The sequence below is a fragment of the Psammomys obesus genome, unplaced genomic scaffold, assembly GCF_907164565.1.
Source record: "Psammomys obesus unplaced genomic scaffold, mPsaObe1.curated_primary_1811, whole genome shotgun sequence".
Lineage (NCBI taxonomy): Eukaryota > Metazoa > Chordata > Mammalia > Rodentia > Muridae > Psammomys > Psammomys obesus.
Window position 1 is genome coordinate 61,732 of NW_026590654.1, and position 14,769 is coordinate 76,500.

The 14,769-nt window shown below is 41.6% G+C and overlaps 1 protein-coding gene across 4 annotated transcripts in view; it reads right to left on the minus strand.

Annotated features, from left to right (window-relative positions):
* The window catches only part of Pcmt1 (protein-L-isoaspartate (D-aspartate) O-methyltransferase), a 34,045-nt gene that overhangs the window by 16,878 nt on the left and 2,398 nt on the right, over window positions 1-14,769 (minus strand). For all 4 annotated transcript variants that reach the window (XM_055608063.1, XM_055608065.1, XM_055608064.1 and 1 more), the window contains exons 2-3: window positions 3,062-3,166; window positions 1,670-1,701 (exon numbers count right to left, since the gene is read on the minus strand). In XM_055608063.1, coding sequence (XP_055464038.1) covers window positions 1,670-1,701; window positions 3,062-3,166 — 137 coding nt within the window. The remainder of the gene's footprint in view (window positions 1-1,669; window positions 1,702-3,061; window positions 3,167-14,769) is intronic.

Consider the following 14,769-nt stretch of genomic DNA (forward strand, 5'->3'; position numbering starts at 1 on the left):
TGTTATGCATATTTCTTACTGAAAATTTTCCTATTTTATCGTATGTAGTGTAAATATTTCTGTTTTTCTCCTTTTAACTTAGTTTCTAACATTTTTCTCTACAACCTTCTTCCCCCTTTTTTGAGTCAGAGTAATGCTACATAGCTCAGGATGATCTTGTCACTACATAGCTAAGGCTGGCATCAAACTCACAATCCTCCTGCTTCCACCTCCCAAGGGCTGGGAGGTATGTACTACTACATCCAATTCTAAAAGCTCTGTATTTGTGAGTTGCAAGACGTATCTAGGCAGGCAAGCTGGCTCAGTAAGTGAAAGTGCTTGCTGCCAAGCCTGACATCCTGAATTCAGTCCCCAATTCAATTCAATTCAATTCAATTCAATTCAATTCAATTCAATTCACGCTGGAAGGAGAAAAGACGATGAAAGTTGTTCTCTGACTTCCACATGTCCCCCCACACCCAGGATAAATAAGTAATGTAATACATAATAAAGAAAAATAATGTAATATGTAGTAAAAAAACGTTTCTTTAAAAAAATATGATCAGGACTTTCGCTTGTTTGGCTCCTATATTTTTATACTGTTTTAAGCATCTATTTTTCTTTTAGTATTTTCAGTATATTATAAACACATGTATTAATTAATAGAATTTACTTAGAATTAAGCTTCCACATGAGCTTTTCCTACTTAAATACCTGAAAAGAATAAGAAAGCTAATGTTTTCTTCACCAAAATCTAATGTAGTACTAATTCAAGAAACTGATACTTAAAACCCAAGAAAATTTCCAATAGATCAAAAACACCACATCACTTCAAATAGGTCTTTTCAAAGTCACATTATCTTTCCACCTGTTTTCCATCACTATTCCCTAAAGACTTTTCCAAAAAAAACTGTGAAAGCTTGAAGTCCCAACAGCATGGTATTATAGCTATTTCCTCTGAGCTGGAACACCTCCCCACTGGAGGGGAAAGGAAGGCTCCAAAATCTCTAGGAGCTCAGAAAAAGTAACAGACTGCTCACCTCTCCTCAAGGTTCTATGAGCTGTGAGTAATTTCAGGGGAAGATTCTGATAGAGCCGCAGGGCTCCTAGATGTATTATCTTTTGTGCATTCCAGCGCATGCTTAGATGGCCCTTGCCGTGACAGTGTCACCAGAGTCACCAGGCGCATCTCAGTAACTCCAACAAACCTCACTCACTACTAAATCACCAAGTTTGCTGGTTGGAACTGTTCCTGGTCTGCTGCAGGAGCCTGACTGCAGTGGACAGATGTTCATTCGCATCGTCCCAGGAAGACTCACACAGAAAGAAGCCACTGTATTACATAAAATACTCTCTCCCTTACTTGACTTTTTGCCATATTCAATTTATGTTACAGGTACTAATAACAAACACTGAAACCTTTAATAACAGCAGCTTCTAACAAGAAGAGTCCTTCTAAATACCAAGCATAAGATAAAATGTTTGGCTAAGTATGAAAGTGCACACCTTTAATCCCAGCAATTCGGATTAAAGGCAGGTACCGCTCTGAGAGTTCAAGACCAGCCTGATCTACAGGGGGAGACACTATATCTCAAAAAAGAAAAGAAAAAAAATCAAAATTTGTCCCTCTTGGTAAAATGATCTACTAAAATGTGACCTGTTCACGAGCAGATGAGCGAAGTTGACTCACCATATGAGGAGCACTGATTGTTGCTTGGAAACCTGCAAAAAAAGAAGAGAATATTGACAAACTCAGTCACAACAACACAATACATAATGCATGTATCTCCTTTTTTAACAGCCACACAATGTTTTTCATAATTCTTTTTCAGTTTTTATGATCTTAAAGCAAAATTTGTTAGAAAACACAGTCACCCCAAAGGCTCAAGTGCCCATCTAGTAAACCAACTTCTGAAGGTGCCTCCTGCACTGTGGCTGACAAAGGAAACAGACAAGCTCGCACACAGCCAAGGCTAGCCTTACACTGTGTAGCTGGGGTGGGACCTGGACTCCTGCTCTGCCTGCCTTTACCTCCCATGTGCTCAGTTTATAGGCTTCATGCCAGCCTGGAGTGATTAGTTCCTCTCTTCCTTTTTGAGGAATTCTCCATATGAACTCAGGCAGGTCCTGCCTTAGCTCCCAAGTAGCTAGGATTACAGGCCTGCACGAGGAAGGATTTCAATACACTGAGAATTGATAGGTTCTTTGTCACTTATTTTCTTCAGATTCATAAAAGGAAAAAACCTTCATAAGTGTAATAAAAATCTTAGCAGAATTAGTTTCGTGCTTAGGACAACAAACACTTTAAACAAGTTAGATGACCAGCTACAAAGAAAGCACTTGAGCGTGCCCCTATATTGCTGTCCAATGGTAAATCACTGTCTTGGGCTGGGTTTTAGCCCGTATTTTTCTTCCGGTGTTACGTTCTCAAGATTTCTTTACCTGCTTCTGCCTCTAAAGCAGTTTTCACTGAGCGGTGGTAGCAGGTGCCTTCGGGGTTCAGAAGCTCCCCAGGATCTTCTTGCTGACGGTCACAGTGCTTCAAAAGAAGACATGGCAGCTGGCCGACAGAATCCTAAGACACTTCTAAGCCTCAAAGGCGCCCACTGCCAAGGCCCAGCAGCTCAGCGAAACCTGCTTCAGGACAAGGAGTTAAATGCAGGACTTTCTACAGACAAATGAAAGCCAAAGCATCCATGGGGCCAGCGAAGCCGAAACGTCAATCATGACTTAGTTAGCTATTCCCTTTAAATACTGGTTTTAAAAATCAATGATAATATGCAAACTCAAAATTACAGATCCTCAATCAAACTTAGCACCCAGTCTAAAACGCTTAGATTTTCATTAAAGTTTTGGTTTTCCTTAAAATATTCCCCAAACTTCCTGATTCACATAATGTATTTTTAAAGACAGAAAAAAAAAAAATGAATTTTGTCACAAGGAGTTGGTCAGGATTGCCAAACTGGGTGACAAAACTTCCATTTACGGGGTTAACATCCATATCTGTATGCTGCTCTTTTCCTAGTCACAAAATTACAGAGGAACTGAGAAACAGGAGACTTTCTAGAAATATAAAGCTTACCTATTGATTGAGGAGAATCCATGTAAGGGTTAGATTTTGCATAGTGGGAGCGGTCTGTAGCCAGCATCACTTCAAATACTTTATCTGTCTTGATGATGCCATTTTCTGAAATGAAAGAGATGACAGTTATTTTAAGCAGATGTAACACTGTATTTCAGAACTACCCTGGCTGCACCGCTGAGGTCAAAATGAAGCAGACAAGACCACAGGTCTGCCATGATCCAGGCAATGTCACTTGGCTCTAATGACAGTGGACAGGCTGGAGAAAATGAAGAGTTTCAGTTACATTTACTATATAATATATACTGAACTGACTGAATGACTGAATGCGGTGGAGCTGGGGTAAGGGATGACAGTCACTTGACGATGAGAAAACCTGGAAAGGCATCGGGATGATTTGGAAGCTGTGGGTCACACACACAGGAATATTCAACAGTCAAGACACATGAAGCTGAGGCCCAGGAGAGAGTCCTGACTTAGAAACTCATGTCTCTGTTCACACAGATGATAACTGGAGTAAAGTTAAAGCAGACAGGGAAGAACACACCGAGAAGGCAAATAAAAGCCAGTGCAGACAGCTGTGGCATACAGCAGCGCCTTCAGAATGAGGAGTTGGGTAGGTGGCTCAAGCCAGCAAGTCCTAGCCTAGGGAAGCAGAGACAGGACCATTCACACAGTTTCAAGGCCAGCCTGGTCTACATAATGAGTCCCAAGCTAGTCAGTGCTACATAGTAAAAGCCTGTCTCAAAAAAGCCAAAAAAGAAAAACAAATTAACCACAGAGGCAAAGGCAGGCTAAAGTTCCAGCTGACATAGTGATATAGAACCCAAAAGAAATGAATATTTCAAGAAGGAAATAAGGTCAGTAACATGTGCATTTTCTTTCCCCAGCAATCTGTTCTTTAACATGGTGTTATAGGCATCTTAGGCTTCATGTCGGCCCACAAGTTATGGACGAAGGGGATATCTCTGATATAGACTATGCTGCCGGCTTTTTTATCATTTCTCCACGATGGAACTTCTCTACCAGGCCACAAGGAAGGAAGAGAAACTCAGTCCTCCCGTGAATTGATGAAGCTAGGCTTTCTGGGTAGTGGGGCTCCCCTGTTCTAAGGAATAGGGGAGAGGAGATGTGCAAGGGAGGGTAGGAGGAGAGGGAAGGACTGAGCTGCAAACTGAATTAATAAAAAATGAGAAAAAAGCGCTGTATTATAGAACTTCACTGGGGTATGGTAGAACGTGCCCTTAACCCCAGTGCTTAGCGGGCAGACAGGCAGATCCCTGAGTTCAAGGCCAGACTGGTCTACACAGCTAGTTCACAGTGAGGCTCTGTCTAGAAATACAATAACAACAACTTCAATAACCCTCATTAAACCGCGCATATAGTTACTCAAGTTCTCATCTCTCTCTTCAACGTGTTCACTGCCTGTGGACGGCAGACCCATTACCACATGAGGACAAACAAAACAGCCTAGTTATAGATCTAAAAGCACTAGGACTGAATGAATTGTCTTGACTCCAACACTTCTGGAGAAAAATAAAATTTTCTTGCTGTTTTTGTTTTGCTCTTTCGAGACAGGGTCTCACTATGTGAGTCCAGGGAGGACTCAAACCTACTAGTCTCCTGGCTTCACTAAAACTAAAGCATGGACACTCACAAAAATAAGCCAGCAAGTTCAGAATAAATAAAATATTTAAACAAAACATGCTTTGCTTTTTTGGCCACATTATAAATAGCTATTTTTAAACGGGACTTCAGTAAAAGCAACTTGAGTAGCTTACATATCCAAACTACTGTCGTTTACTTGTCAATTGCGGAAATTTCAGTTTCAGAAAGTTAAGGATGGTCATACAGCTGTTCAAAAAAGACAACAAAATAAAAACCCTAAACCTGGTGTCAAGGGGCAGAAACTAAACAAACTTGCCCTACAGCATCACTGGACCAGGGAGAGAACAGCAAAGAAAAAGAAAAAGGAAGCAGAAGACACTGATGCAGTCACACTGACACCCGAGACGGAAGCGCTGCAGGACACACACAGATAAGCACTAGGGAACCTGGACTGTCAAGCACAAAGAGGTATTCCTTCAAGGGAAGGGATACTCCATCTGTTATACACCCAGAAGGCTGCAGCAGACATGCTTTCTACCGGGTGACCTTTGTGCTATCTGTGTGGTCAGAGACTTTCTTGGACCTAACGTCCCCAAGACTCTTATTGTAAGCTTGTTGTTCTCAGTCATCTATACAGCCTATCTTCATGGACTTTACAGAGTTTCAATGTAGTCATGTCTGACTTGTATTTGGTTTATTTTGCTCCTCAAGGATAGTTTTGTATGCTTTGTTATGCACTTGAGTCAGTCATCACCAGAATAATTCTCACCAAGTTGTGCTACGCTTAAATACGCCTAAAATAAATCCCTTGGAGTCAAGACTCTGGAGGTTGGAACCACCACCGGCTACTGTGTTGCTCCAAACTGCTTTCCTGCCTCCATCAGCTAATCTCCCCGCAGCCCTAAGGCCACAAAGACGGCTGCACCCTCTCATCCTCCCCTCGAAAGGTGCTATAATCTTCAACACATGTCTAGGGTTTGCAGCAATGGCTTCAAGAAATGTCTTACGAGGCAGGCAGATTGCTGTGAGCTCAAGGCCAGCCTGGTTTACAAAGCAAGTCCAGAACAGCCAAGGCTACAAAGAAACCCCATTTGTACACACACACCCCCAAAAAAGAAAAAGAAATGTCTTACAAGCCGTTTGGCTAAAGTTGCCAAGACCATTCAACAAAAAAAAGACTCTCAATGAATGATGTGGAGACAACGAGAGAGCCACAAGCAAAAGGATGAGCTTCAACTTTCCCTTGTGCCATAGATAAAAATTAATTAAATAAGGCAGAGTTTTAAAAACTAAATATAGAGCCAAATGTGGTGCACACCTTTAATCTCAGCACCTGGGAAGCAGAAGCAAGTGGGTATCTGAGTCTGAGACCAGTCTGGTCTACACAGCAAGTTGAAGCAGGGCTACATAGAGACCCTGTTTCAAAACCAACAAAACAAAATAAAAACTCATGACTAAATATAAAAGCCATATGGTAACCTTCATAGAAGAAAGGATGATGAGGGGCTAGAGAGATTGTTCAGTGGGTAATAGCACTGGCTGCTCTTGCACAGAACCTATTCCATCCCCAGCACCCACATGGTTGGGTTCCAAGGGGATCTGATGCCCTCATCTATCCTCTACAAGCGACAGGCATGCACACAGCACATACACATGCAGGTAAATACTCAAATACATAAAGTTAATCTAAAAGATAAAATGTTTAAAAAGAAAATACTGGATAAGTATTCAAAACCTTTTTTGACCTATTCTACAATTAGATTCTTATATAGCCTAACAAAACTAAAAGAACAATAAGTTGTGTTTCAAAAGACCTTCCCTAATCTGAAAAGCTTCATAAATAATGGCAAAGACCACTGATTTGATAGAAGACATTTGTAAATCACTATCTATGAAGTCTTAGCCAGGTGTGGTAATGTGAGTATCTGAGCACTTGGGAGGTGGAGGCAGAAGGGTCACAAGCTCAAGGCCATGCTCCGCTGCACAGTGAGCCTGGGGTCAGAGGGTAGCATGAGACCTGGAGGAGCTCTTAGGACTCAGTACTAGAAGCAGCCAGCTAGGGTGGGCTGGGCTCAGTAGTAGAGGGTTTGCCTAGCATGGCATGGGGCCTGGGCTCAGCCTACACTACCAAAATAAAACCCAGGAAGTTTTTAAAAGATGACCCAAACACTGCCCACCAAAAGATGAGTGGAGGTGAGACGCGGCGTATGTGTGCAAACATCACTTGGCCACAAAAACAGGATGAAATATTTATTGATAAAACATGGATGAAACTGAAAAAGTATGCTGAGTGAAAGAGGCCAGTTATAAATTACTACATAGTATATGACTTTTAAATAAAATATCCAAAATCGGCAAATCTATAGATAAAAAAAGTAAATTAGTAGTTGCTTAAAGTTGAGGCTAGCAAGAGAATAAGAAGGTGAAACAAGATGCCCTTTTAGATAATAAAAATGCTAACGTGACCACACATTAGCACATTCAAAAACTCTTGACTGATATGCCTCTTGAATTACACTACACGGAATATACTGTAGTAAAGCTGTGTAAGGGGGGAAACACTTTAATGGGCAGGGAGCAAGCGGATGCACTGCTCAAGAGGGAGGGCGTGGCTACTGGGAGAAGAGGTGATGAAGAGAATGAAGCAGAAAGCATCTCATGGAAGCAGCAGCACCTTTCTCTTCTCCCTCCCAGTTTTCACCTCAACCATTGACACCATCACCTAGTACAAACCTGCAAATCACACAGAGCTCCTGGATGGTCTGAAGCCCTGTCCACAAATGTCTCAAGACAAAGAAAAAACTAAGCTGGCCTCTTACAAGAAAACACAGGCCAAAGCACCTCGGCGGAATGACACAGCTGATTTGAGGCACCCCAGAAAGTAAGCAACCCAGGAATAATCAACTTTAAGACATATTCTGGAAAAATGATCCATTTTAAAGCCAAAAGAAAAGCTAGGTCCTTCAGGCAGGTTAAAAGAGGGAGGTAACATTAGGATTTTTTAGAGGAACATTCAAAGCAAAGCAGGAATAAAGCAGTTTTCGAGGAACTTCAGCTGAAGACCATCCCAGGCGCTGCGGAGTGACCGCAGCTGCACTCAGCACGCTTTCCTCAGGCATGAAGGCAGAACCCACGCAAAGGCCTTACAAGGATCGCCATGAAGTCAAGCTCCGACAGAAAACCATTCTAGCAGAGACTGAGCTAGCTGTCTATGAGACCACACGTTAAAGCGGAGGGAGCTGAAAAAGGGATACAGGGCACTTTTTTGGGGGGTAAAGAAATGTGCTATAACCAGTACACTTTTGCAAAGGGCAAAACAGGAAGCATTTAGGGCTTTGCTGACCAGAGGGACTCAGCCACTGCAGCGCGGCAAGAACACAATGAACGTGTGTACCTCTGTCCCCAGAAATGTCTACAAAACCTGGAACCAGCCCAGACTTTGTCAAAGCTGTGAACAGTTTACCCCATCTTCATTACAATTCAATTAGAGCTGTGAATGGGATGCTTGTCACATTTTTAGAACTGCATTTGCTTTTACTGCTCAGTAAATTCTAATTCAATTTAAGTGTAAACTGAGGATTCTCCTCCAAGTCAATCCCTTACCTATCAAGGCTATGGAAAAATTTTTGAATGTGCAAATATGGCAAACACAACTGGGCGTGGTGGCGGGTCCCAGCCCTCAGGGAGGCAGAGGCAAGCAGACCTCTATGTGTTGGAAGGCAGCCTGGTCTACAAGAGAGTCCAGGACAGCCAAGGCTACACTGAGAAAACCGTGTTTCGACAAACCAAAAAAAGGAATGGTACACACACAACTCTTCCAGCTTCTTAAACTGTGAAGGATGAAAGAGGGAGAGACAAGCAGTAAAAATGTTTCTGACAATGAAAAGGAGGCTGGAGAGACGGTGAGGAGTTCAGAGCGCCTGCTGCTCTTCCAAAGACCCTAATTCAATTATCAGTGCCACATCAGATGTGGTATGCTACATTAAATATTCGGCAATCTATGAAATATATAACTACCACTGTGCAGAAATATTTCTTTCGAATAGCAATGATTTGTCTTTAGATGTGCAAAAAAAAGTAATGTGTTGTTTGCTTTGCATGTATAGACTAATTAGAGGTTAAACATGCAATTATCATTAGCCTTTGCAAATAGTGAACAGCTGGTGAACCACCCATACTCTGCTTGCAACCTTAGGGTACAAGGACCCTAATTAACTAACTATAAAAATGGCTATCATGGGTCCAAATATGCAGCAAATCCAAATAAGATATTGTCTGCTAGGGCTTTAAAGGCAAATGTAACAGAATGGATACATTTTTCTTCCAATGCAAAGTGTAGAAAAGATGGAGGATGAATCAAATTAAAGGGGGAAAAAATCACAAAAATATTACACAAGAGGCCGGAGGGAGGGGTAGGTGTGTGCCTTTAATCCCAGAACTTTGGAGACAGAGGCAAGAGGATCTCTGAGTTTGAAGTCAGCCTGGTCTACATAGTAAGTTTTAGGACAGCCAAGGCTACACAGAGAAACCCTGTCTCAAAAAAATCAAACATTATCATAAAAGCATCATGACTTAAACATTAATAAAATAAAGAGAGGCATAATTTCAAGCAGATAAGACTATGAAAAGTGGGGGCTGGAGAGATGGCTCAGTGGTTAAGAGCACTGTCTGCTCCTCCAAAGGACCTGGATTCAATTCCCAGCACCCACATGGCAGCTCACAACTGTCTATAATACCAATTCCAAGGGATCTCACACCTTCACACTAATGCATATAAAATTAAATAAATTATTTAAAAAAAAAGACTATGAAAAGAGGAAAGACGGGAGCTGGAGAGATGGCTCAAAGGTAAAGAGCACTGGCTGCTCTTCCAAAAGTCCTGAGTTCAATTCCCAGCAACCACATGGTGGCTCATAACCATCTATAATGTGATCTGGTGCCTTTTTTTAAAAAAAGAAAGATACTTTATGTCTATTCTCACCAGGACAGGTCTACAATGTTAAAAGAACAGAGCAGGGATCAAAACCAAAACTCACAGCACACTACACCTCTGCAGAGTGTTGATACAGTCAAAAATAGTGATAATCACTTGTTTCTAATTTTTAAAGTTGACAGAAGAGACCTTTTCACTTTTCAGAATAAAATGTTATCAACTTTAGTAAACAAATTGTTATTAAACTGGGAAATGAGACAGGGAATTTGCTAGTATCCTTTCTTTAAAAATGGAAGGGGGTGGGCTGTAGAACGGCTGCAGAGTACCTGCTGCTCTCCCAGAGGACTGGAGTTCAGATGCTAGCACCTCATCAAGCAGCTCAGAGCTACCTGTAACTCCTGCTGCAGATGTTCTGACACCCTTTTACCCTCCTCAGGCACCTGCACACACACACACACACACACACACACACACACACACACACGCTAAATCTTTAAAGAGTGGAAGGAGCAAGAAGTAGTGTCAGATTATAGACCATACACAAAGAAATATGAAAGTATGTAACTTAAAAGTGCAAGGCTTCAAGCACAGCGGTAGAGCATTTGCCTAGCACATTAGGAAGCCTAGGTTCTACCCGTCACCATTATAACAGTTACAAAGGTAGCCTCGACCAGTGGTTATGATGTAGCTAGGTGGAGACAAGGAGAGCTTAACCTTTCTCTCCTAAACTGACAAGCCAACGCTGATATCCGAAAGTGATGCAATAGGAAATAGCAGTTCAAGAATAAGGCTTAGAGACCAGAAAAAAAATCGTTGAAAAGCCAGTGACATTACTCAGTGGGTAAAGGCCCCTCCCTGCCATCAAATGTGACAACCTGAACAGTCTTGCCACAGGTCCAAAACAATAGGGACAACAGAATATGGACTGAAGTCTTCAAAACTGTAAACCAGAATATATGACCCTATGTAAATTATCTCAGGTACTTACTAAAACAAGAGAAAGCAGCTGTGCACGGCACACATCTGTCATCCCAGCACTGAGGAGGTAGAGGCAGGTGGATCTCTGTGAGTTCGAAGCCAGCCTGGTCTACAAATGAGTCCAGAACAGCCAAAGCTACACAGAGAAGCCCTGTCTTGAAAAACCAAAATAAATAAACGAATTAATGAATAAATTAATATTAAAAAAAAAAACAAGAGAAAGCTGTCTAATAGAAACTGGTGACAATGTGGGACAACTGACCACAGCTATACCTGAAATAATGCAATAGAGTCCTGGGAAAGATGGAAGCAGCAAGCTGGAAAAAATTTAAGGTACAAAAGCACAGGTTAGCAGGTAGCTCTGGCAGAGGTTCAAACTAGAATACAGGTCAGAAGACAGACAGTACATGCTATGCCGATGAGGTTCCCATGGAAATGATTCTATCGGCAACGGGGCCAAACATCACCCTGTTCACCTGTGCAGAACAGCGGGACTGCATTTTATCCATCCCCGAGACTGAGGGAGCCTGGGCTGAAATACACAAAACAGACCAACTTATCTGTGGAGAAAATGTTAGAGCAAAACCAGCATTCAAACGGTGGCATGAATACAGCTAAATGCTTTTAGCCAAATTTACAGAGAGAAGCAGGAGTAAAAAGAACAGAGCAGAATAATTTGAGAAACTTGTAGTTCGGCCAGAAGAAACACCTATGAAAGGGGCAGCTGCTAAAAAGATGAGCAGCACTAAAAACAAATCAAATGGTTTGCATCAGAACAATATGCATTTGGGGATTCACTAAAATCCTCTCATAACAACGACAATTTTACTTCAGAAACTGCCCAAGCACGGCTGAAGCAAAAAAAGAAAACAAATTAATGTCCATGGAGCTGGGGAGGTAGTTCAGTTGCAAGTGTAAGGACCTGAGGCTAATTCCCAGAACCCAAGTAAAACAAAACAAAACAAAAAGCCATGCAAAATGTGTGTTTGCAATCCCACAGGAAGGCAGAGACTGGTGGACCCTGGGCTCCATGGCCAGCCAACCTAGCCCACTTGGTGACTTCAAGGCCAGTGGATGAACCTGTCTCAGTAAAAGTGGTGGACACTGCCTAAAGAATAACACCCAAGGTGGTCCTCAGGTCTCCAGACTCATGCACACACATGCACCACACCCACATATACCTGCACACACAGCACCTCTGTCTCTCTCACTCCCTCTCCCCCATCTCATCCTCTGCTCTCTCTCTCATTCTCTTTCCAGGCCACCGTGTTAAGAGCCATGTGCGTGCACGAACACACACAAGCAAACAGCTCCAACTTCTTAAGCTCTTATGAGCTGGTTATGTTTATCCAATGTGCATGTAAAGAGTAAGGGACTATGAAGACAAAAAAAAAAAAATGTTCATTTCCACTAGGTACGCTACTAATTAAGCATGGGTGCTGTGAGTGGGATCAGAGAACCATTTGATTTGCAAAAGTAAATGACAGGACTAGGCATGGTCATACTGTAAACCTAGAACTCAGGAAGTATGTCTGCAAGTTTGAGGTCATCCTGGTCTACAGTGTTCACAAGACCCTGACTCAGCAAAGAGGGCAGGGTTCTAGGGCTACAGCCCAGGAGTGGGCACTCACTTAGCATCCTGAGGCATGAGATTCAATCCCCAGTACAAGGGGGGAGGGGTCCCCTCTGGACTGCTGATGTACAAGTGGCACTTGTACATCTCTGAAGTACAGAGAGGAGGATCAACTACAAAGAAAGTTTGAGGACACTCTAGGCTACCTGAGAAGATTTCAAAACACCAAAAACAAAACAAAACAAAACAAAAAACCACAAAACAGAAACAGCAACAAAATGTTTTTAGGACCCAATAACTATGTGTTACCATAATCTTATATATTCAAACATCAATAAAGGTCTCTACTTAAGTATACCGTAGTATATCAAATCTGTTCTTTCTTCCGAATAAATTCCTGATCTGCAACTCTCCCTGAAAAAAAAAAAAAGCAAACAAAAAACACAAACCAAACCAAATCTGTTCACTCACTTATTCCCAACTCAGAAAAGAGCAAAACATCCCAGCTGCCATGCGTAAGGCTCTGCTGTCGTATACTTGATTTGTCCCTAGTCTCGTTCCCAAACCTCATAGCCAAGGCAAGCACTTGCAGCTTCCTTGGTCTCAGCTGTTCACAGCTCAGCTCCCTCATGGTCGGTCTTGCCTCCACCAAATCTTTGCTCAAAGGATGGGTTAGCGAGGCATTCTCTCCTACAACTACAAACCCACTGCCCCAAGCTTGGACAATGGTCATCCTGTGAGGTTCTATTTACTTTACTTAGCTGCTCTGTAGAAAAAAGGGTATTTGTTTTGCTCTCCCTCTGTCCCTAGTGACTGGCACACAGAAGGCAACCCCCCTTGACTGGGTGTAGTGCCAAGTGCCTACAGGCCATTTACTCAAGAGGTTGAAGAAGGATGTTTGAGCCCACAGATTCATAGCTAGCTTGGGCAATAGAAGGAGACCTTGTCCTGAAAACTCTTAGATAAATAAAGAGGAAGCATTAAAGTATTCATTGGGTGATTGATAATCCTACTAACATTGTTATTTGCAAAATGAAACAATCAAGGATGCAAAGAAAGCATAAGCAGAAATAACCCATACAAGAAGGAATCGGGTTGAAGGTGTATTTTTTTTTTTGTATGTGTGATAAAAACAAGTTGATGTGGGCGTGGTGGCATACATCTGTAATCCCAGCACTCAGGGAGCAGAAGCAGTCATATCTGTGAGTTCCAGGCCAGCCTGGTCTACAAAGAGAGTCCAGGACAGCCAAGGCTACACAAAGAAACCCTGTCTCATAAAACAAAAACAAACAAACAAAAAGTTGAGAAGAGATGGAGAAGAAAAACTTGCTCATCTTGTTTTAAGTAGCCAGTGTAGAATTTTAAATGTTAAGAGATGACACTAAAATCCAAGCAGGAATTTCATTCCCTTTGTAAAACCAAAGCAAAGGGGAAGCTCTGAAACCCAAGAAGGCACTGCTGAAAGAGGCCCACAATCACAAAAAGATCCTACTACCTTCCAGCAGCCCAGCACACTAGGACTCTGGTAGTAGTCCAAACCGCCCTGTAAGACAACACCTGCAGAAGTTTCCGTCATTAGGTGGCCCCTGAGCACCAAGTCAGTCAAGAACAGAGTCCTAAAAGGCTACACCATATATTTTTTCTAAAGCGTTGTTTTAAAGTATAAAGCTGAAACAGTTGCAGAACGTAGCCTTGTAGTTTTCAATTCTCTGTCTCCATATAGTCCCTGTGTTTGCAGCTGCACACACACAACTTAAGAATGAGTCAGTTATAGCCTCCAGCCCCATCAGCCCAGTCTAACAAGCTCTGCAAATGATCCAGGACTGCAAGGCACGCTCAAGCTTTAGAACTGTTCAAACTCACCAAAGGACAGTTATCACAGCATAAGCCAATGAATGATAAGAAATCTAGCACACAGTCTCAGAGTGTTCAAAAGATGTATCAACTATAAAACCAACCAGTATTTCTGTCTTCAAATACAAAAGGGAAAGGAATCACTTTCAATAAATTACAATATTAAAACTAAGCAACCATGAGCACATCTTTATTAAAAAAAAAAAAAAAATTAAAACTCAAACCTCCACTCCCAATTCACTGATCCCTTTACTTCAGTATCAGCACGATCAAACTTCTAAGACTTCAGTTAAAAGCCCTTAACTTTGGAGGCTGACAGGGTATTCAAGGGAGAACACTTGTCTAGCATGTCTATGACTGAAGGTTTAACTCCAAGCGCCACAAAAGCAAAAAAAAAAAAAAAAAAAAAAAAAACTTTAGGAAAAATAAATAATGAAGGTATTTTCAAACTCTGTGCCAACCACACAGAGTAAATGTGTAAAAATGGTAAAAAAAAAAAAAATGGTATCCATTTTTTAAAGTAAGCTAATACAAATAAGCTGATCAGAATTATCTCAAGTTTAAAGTTCTAAAAGTGTTCAAGCGTTCTTTTAAAGAAAGCTAAATAATTTGAGTACTCTAATTTCCTCTTACTAATATATAGTATCTTTAGTATAAAACTAAATATCTACCATGTTAAGATCCATGCACGTTAAATATTTTTATACGCTTACCAATTTTAGCTAAGAACAGTAATACAATACAGTAAAGTCATCATTAAAC